The sequence below is a fragment of the Nyctereutes procyonoides genome, unplaced genomic scaffold (genome assembly GCF_905146905.1).
Source record: "Nyctereutes procyonoides isolate TBG_1078 unplaced genomic scaffold, NYPRO_anot_genome, whole genome shotgun sequence".
Classification (NCBI taxonomy): domain Eukaryota; kingdom Metazoa; phylum Chordata; class Mammalia; order Carnivora; family Canidae; genus Nyctereutes; species Nyctereutes procyonoides.
Window position 1 is genome coordinate 19,360,150 of NW_026575159.1, and position 6,863 is coordinate 19,367,012.

Below are 6,863 nucleotides of genomic sequence, written 5' to 3' on the forward strand. Positions count from 1 at the left end.
CCAAGGCAGGCCCACATCAAGGACACTGTTGGACAAGCAATATAGATTTCAGTCTCAGCTGGTCTCCACTTGTCATTGGTTGGATGGCCTTGTGCAGTGAACAATCCAAAGCACTAGGCAGGGCAGCCATGGCCAAATGCATATCTGTTCGCATCTCTAGCCTGGAGTCTTGGACTATGAATCACAAGCTGCCGGTTGTGGGCCAGCCCTTGGGGCTGTCACTTCATCTGTTTTTACCCTACTATCTGAGTTTTGAATCTTCTTTAAAGGTATGATAGCTATAGGAATGTCAAGGACAGATAGGGGAACTAATAATAAAATTACAAGCATAACAATAAAATAAAAACAACAAGTAGGACTCAGAAATTAGATACCTAGGTGAAAAATCCCTCTCCCCTACTAACTGTTGTACAACAAAGTTACAATTTAAAAAATGATTGTTTTGGCCGTGTGTCAGCCGCCGGCGGCCGGAGCTAGCGCGCCGAGGACCATGTTGCTCCCGAACATCCTGCTCACCGGTACCCCGGGGGTTGGAAAAACCACACTAGGCAAAGAACTTGCATCGAGATCAGGACTGAAATACATTAATGTGGGTGATTTAGCTCAAGAAGTCTGATCAACAGATATCATGGAGTCTGGCAAGATGGCTTCTCCCAAGAGCATGCCGAAAGATGCACAGATGATGGCACAAATCCTGAAGGATATGGGGATTACAGAATATGAACCAAGAGTTATAAATCAGATGTTGGAGTTTGCGTTCCGATATGTGACCACAATCCTAGATGATGCAAAAATTTATTCAAGCCATGCTAAGAAGGCTACTGTTGATGCAGACGATGTGCGGCTTGCCCTTCAGTGTCGTGCTGATCAGTCTTTTACCTCTCCTCCCCCAAGAGATTTTTTGTTGGATATTGCAAGGCAAAGAAATCAAACTCCTTTGCCGTTAATCAAGCCATATTCAGGCCCCAGGCTGCCACCTGATAGATATTGCTTGACGGCTCCAAACTATAGACTTAAGTCTTTACAAAAAAAGGCATCAACTTCTGCGGGAAGAATAACAGTTCCACGGTTAAGTGTTGGTTCTGTTACTAGCCGACCAAGTACTCCCACTCTTGGTACACCAACCCCACAAACCATGTCAGTGTCAACTAAAGTAGGGACTCCCATGTCCCTCACAGGGCAGAGGTTTACAGTACAGATGCCCACATCACAGTCCCCAACTGTAAAAGCATCAATTCCTGCCACATCCACAGTTCAGAATGTTCTGATTAATCCATCATTAATTGGGTCCAAAAACATTCTTATCACTACAAACATGGTGTCATCACAAAATACTTCCAATGAATCATCAAATGCATTGAAAAGAAAACGAGATGATGATGATGATGACGATGATGACGATGATGACTATGATAATTTGTAATCTAGCCTTGATGCTGTAACCTGTAAACTTGGTCTTAAATCCATTGTACTGAGATTAAACGTGCATGCTGGGTATTTTCTAGTTGTGTTGTAGAAAACTTAAATGGTATTTAATGAGTAAATATAGTTATCCTTTCCTAAAAAAAAAAAAATGATTGTTTTGATCTTTGTCCCCAGGGCTCCTAAAAACCTTGAGGTTTCCTGAGAGATGGGAGTATCTTTGATTATTCATAACAAGCCCCTTGTGACTACACCTAAGTTTATGCTAATGAGGCATCACAGAGTGGAAGTCCCAGATAGCTACAGGATGGGAAACCAAACCTGTGATCAGTAGATAAGAACTTTCAGCCCCTCCATCCATCCACCCCATCCCAGCATTGGGAGGTGGGGGGAACGGGGGCTAGAGATTAAGTTATAAAAACTCTTGAACAATGAAATTCAGAGAGCTTCTGGGTTGGAGAACACATTGATGTGCTAGGAGGGTGGTGTACACTGCCAGCACGGAAGCTCCGTACATCCCCCTATTCCATGCCCCATATACCTTGCCTTATATGTCTCTTCCATTTGTCTGTTTCTGAGTTCTATCCTTTATACTTAACTGGTAAATGTAAATAGGTGTTTTTCTGAGTTCTGTGCGTCATTTTAGTAAATTATTGAACCTGAGGAAGGGAGTCATGGGAACCTCCAAATCTGTGGTAAGCTGGCCAAGAGTGTGGATAGCCTGAGTGTTCCATCCACAGTTGACCCCCTGAAGTAGGGCAGTCTTGGAGGGTCTGTCTTAACTCCAGGTAGGTAATGTTAGGATTGCATTGACTTGCTGGATACCCAGTAGGTGTTGGAGAATTGGAGAAATGGCATGGAAAAACAACACACATGTGGTTTCAGAAGTCGGGTCAGAAAACACAGCACAGCACCCTTCATTGACTGCCAGTGACAGTTCACAGAACAGAGGAAGAGATATCCCCAGCATGGCCCAACCATTCTCAGGCTCTCCAGCTCCCATTTCTCCCCAATCTCCTTCAGGTGGGTGTGGAGATACACTTTTCAGGCAAAACACTCCCAACGTACAACCTTCTTTCTCCCAGGACAAATCTGAGAGAAGAATCGTCTTAACCATTAGAACAAAGAAACTAATTTTGGAAGTGCTTCATAATTTGAAAAGTTCATCTATACCCATAGCATCTGTAAATCACATTATCCTGCAGAGTAGAGTTTAGTCCTTTTTTATTTAACTTGCCCCCAACCCCTCCCAAATTGGGCCTCTTGGAGCTTGCAGGGAAAAAGAGCAGACCCCATGGCAAGAGCTGCTTCCTTCATTACTAGAGGAAAATCACCGAATCGCTGCCTTAGCAAGGATTCAATTAAATTCTTAGCCAAAGGCCTTTGTTCTCTGTAGTTTCTATCTAGGGAAAGAAGGCGAGAGAAAGCTCTTGATCTCTCAATGACTCCAGGTTTTGCTCTTAGCTTCATCAACATTTTATTCATATCTCTATAGTGGCCCTCAACATTTCAGGATTTATCTTTTTGCTACCTGTGCCCCTCACCTCCACCTACCCTATGAAACCAGATGCACCTCAAAGACAGGGTTGACTCACCTGACACAGTAGAACGTAGGAGAGTATCTGGACCATAGTGGGCAGCCAGTGAATAAGTGGGTGAATTTGTATGTGTGTGTGTGTGTGTGTGTGTGTGTGTGTGTGTGTAAGTAAGGCATAATTCAATAAATAAATAAGCAGCTCATCAGGATAATAAGGTCTACCTTTCAGGATTCTTGCAAATAAGAAAGGAAACTAGAGGGAACATGGAGTACAGTTCCTAGTCTATGTCCGTGCTTAGGAAATGTTAAGTTTCCTCCATTCATTTTCTAAATACACAGCTCCAATTTTGCTGCTATGGTTTATAAATTATCATTCATATGTTGGTTTACTGTAGTTAGTGAACACTTTTAAGAAATCCTCAGCTCAGTTTTTGTCTGTGCTTCTGCTATTAGGTGTGTTATTTTATCATGGTACTACAATGTATTCCAGGGAGCAAATCTCTATTCTCATGTAATAAGCAAAGGGCCTCCTTGCCAAGGTGCTAAGTGCAGCATCTATTTGGGATTACAACCGGAGTCCTTGAAAAAATACTGGGTATATATATATATAAAGAAGATAGTTTTTAACCTAAAGGGGGAAGTATCAGCATATTATAAGAAATTAGGGAGAAAGTGGCTAAGAATATCTTAATTTTAAATGATATATGAAAATGACCCAGCCATCAAAGGAAGAAAATGCTTTAACCTAAGAAGGGGAAGAAAGGAGATCTGAAAATGTTGCAATAGTTTACAGAAAAAAAATTGCTAAGGATATCTTAATTCAAAAACAGATACTAAAGTGACCCAGCCATAACCAGTGGGTAAACACAAAGCCTCTCCAGATATTATATTTGATCATTAAAAGAGAAAGCACTCAAGGTTTTATTTTCCACTTTATTCTGTTTAGCTGTGTGTGTATATATGTGCTTCCTTTTATCTTTATGTAATGAGAAGAAGCAAAAGAAAATAGACTAGAAATTGCTAAGTCAAGTTATGTTCACTTTAGCCCACGAGAGCTTTTGTTTGTTTGTTTGTTTGCTTGTTTGTCTGTTTTCAGAGACCTGGGAGACCAAGCAAATGTGCAAAGTAGACTAAACTGGGATTTTGTTTTTCTTACTCATGCCCAACCTCCTTAAAAACAAAAATAAAAACAAAAACACTCTGCCCACTGAAATATATAAAACAGAAATTTGGCATCCATAAACCAAGCCACAGTTCTTTTAAAACCTTCAGAGTCATAGCCATTCTCTACCTTGGATAGAACCACAGGACACCTAATTATAATTACCCTTTAATTTGTTTTCTCCTTCTTGGAGATGACAAACTTTTTTGTGGCTAAGTTCCAATTAGGGAAGAATTAAGAGAAACTACTCCTCTCTGGATCCAAGCAGAATTCAAGGGGGCTCCTGGCTTGGGTCTTCTAAGTGGGAGTAGAGCCAGAATATTTGTGTAGCTTAATTTATATCCATTACAATTACAATATGGTGAGTCTGATGCCGGTAATGATCACTTGGAAGCCAGCCACGGTTTCCCTCTGTCTGGCTCTGGCGGGGCATGCCTTTCAAAAGCCATTCCTGCCCAGGCTTTCTTCTATTGTCCATAACCAAAAGACTTTCCCATTCAGGCTGCAGCAAGCCCAACTCAGTATCCATGGCCAAAGAAGAAAAGGATCAGCACATAAATATATCTGACAAAGTCATCAGGGATTAGAAAACAGAATTTGGCAATAAATATGGTAATTAGGTAATTTGAAACTTCAGTGCAGGGTTCTTTGAAAATGCAATCTCAGAACTGGAGTCTGGAGCTGATTTTTGCACCATTAAGGAGAATTATGAGAGGGTAGAAACTTTTTAATGACATTTAAGTATTTTTCATTGGTGAGTTAATAACTTTTCTGTCCATGCTAGGGAAATTTTAATGATGCAGTTAGGAAAAAGACCCTCACTCCATCCCAAGCTGCCCAGTTATAGAACTGGCAACTCCAGAGCAAATTCTCACTTCTCTGAAAGCCAAAAGGCAGTTTGGCTTGAGTATGTAATAAGCACTTGGTGGATGTTTAAGAATTCAATTCAGCTGCTATTTAGAAAAAAAAATCAAAGGAAAAAAAAACAAGAAAGGGAGGGATGGAGGGAAGGAGGAAAGGAAGGAAGGAAGGGAGAGAAGGAGAGAGGGAGAGAGGAAGGAAAGAGAAGAATGAAGCAGTCATCTCTTTTTTTCCCTCTAAAGCAATAGCATGGAAGTTTTAATTATGTTTTGCCATTTCACAGAGGAGAGTTTCGGATATTTAATCAATCTGTAGGTTATGCCTCGGCTTGATATGTTTGCTATGAAGAAGCCTTGATGCATCAAGGAAGGCTTCCCTTTGTGTTTGGGAAAGGAAGAGAGAAGCTGGCTCAACGTGACTTCCTTCAGAAGGTCACTTCTAAACACCCAAGACTGAGTCCTGAACTCATCCTGGGGCCATTGCATCTCGTCTTCCTCTGTACCCTGACAGGGTCACAGTTGTATTGAGATCCCTGGTCTTCAGGTCTTTCCTCCTTCCCAACCTTCTGAGCTCCTCCAAAGAAAGGACTGTGCGCTGCTCCCTCCAAGATTCCAAGTCCTTCCATGGCTCCTGGCTCATAATGGCTCAGTTATTTACTGAGTAAATGAAGGGGTAGGGCCCACAGGAATAAAAAATACTCTCATCATAAAAAAAAAATCTGTGCATTGGAAAGATTCCACGTTCTATTTTCCTGCTAAGGCTATTTGCTTAATTCCTTATACTGTCCTAAAATATAATCTTTGACAGATCAAGATAAAAGAACCTTGGAATAGTGGCTCTCAACCTGATTAATGATCAAAATCACACACAAAAGGTAAAATATCAATTTCTTTGTGAAATTCTGGGATGGAGATCTGCAGTACTGTTGCTTTGTTGTAGTGGTGGTAGTAGTAGTAATGGTGGTAGTAGTAAGATCTCCAGTTGATTTTGATTCTAAAACATTGGAACCCCTACTTTTGAAATTAGATGATCCAATCCTTTCAGTTGATGGATTAGATCATTGACTAGAAAGAATAAGAGACTTGCCCAAGGTCAAAAGCAAGTTAATGGCAGAGGTAGAACCTGGATCTGTTTCCTGATTCTCAGCTCTTTTATCTCCTTCTTGCACTTCAAATGCTTAAGAGTTTACTGAGCACCTATTATGTGCCAGCACTCTGCTGGGGATTGGAAAAAAAAAGACAAATAATGTTATTAAACACTTACTATGTATGTGATACTGAGTGAAATGTTTTATATAATGGAACCCTGTAACTTAAGGATTATTACAAATGACTCAGAGAATTTCAACTTAAAGAGGTTAGCTTGCTCAGAAAAAAAAAATCACTAGTATTTAAATAATGGGCCCTACTGTGGGAGAATCCAGTCTAACAGAGCTCAGATAAGCACCTGCAGAACCAATTCTACATGGTATGCTGGAGTTTTCACCCCCAACCCCCCTCCCAGCTTCTATCTTTTCGTAGAGCTACTGACTTTGATTAACTCAAACTAGGGAAGAAGATAGAGTCTCTTCAGCATAGTAAGATATAGAATATAACAAGGTATAGAAGATGTGTCTATAGGAGCCAGTCTTTGTGGTGGTATAAGGTCTTGGTGGATTTTTTTTTCTTAATATAATCCACTTGCAGACCAATGCACTGTGAAGCCCACTGCATCTCTTTCCCACTTCTATATCCAAAGCTGAAACTCCTGCTAAGCTTCTAGGGATTGCAGAAACAACAGAAGAGAATATCTAGCAGTGAAGAATGGACTTTGAAGATAAGACAGGGTGGATGACAGGGTTAAAGGACTCAGGGTGTTGATTGAGGAAGAAAGAAGGTAAGT

General features: G+C 40.8%; 1 protein-coding gene across 1 annotated transcript; it reads left to right on the plus strand.

The window, feature by feature from the left end:
* The first annotated feature begins 458 nt into the window (after positions 1-458).
* Positions 459-1,558, plus strand: LOC129502537 (transcription initiation factor TFIID subunit 9). Its single transcript, XM_055314214.1, has one exon. The coding sequence runs from the start codon at positions 629-631 to the stop codon at positions 1,421-1,423; it is 795 nt and encodes a 264-aa protein (XP_055170189.1). The 5' UTR covers positions 459-628; the 3' UTR covers positions 1,424-1,558.
* Positions 1,559-6,863: the final 5,305 nt, after the last annotated feature.

What these genes read in the sequence shown, in the direction of transcription:
- LOC129502537 (XM_055314214.1), top strand. Translation starts at nt 629, where the DNA reads ATGGAGTCTGGCAAGATGGCTTCTCCCAAGAGCATGCCGAAAGATGCA.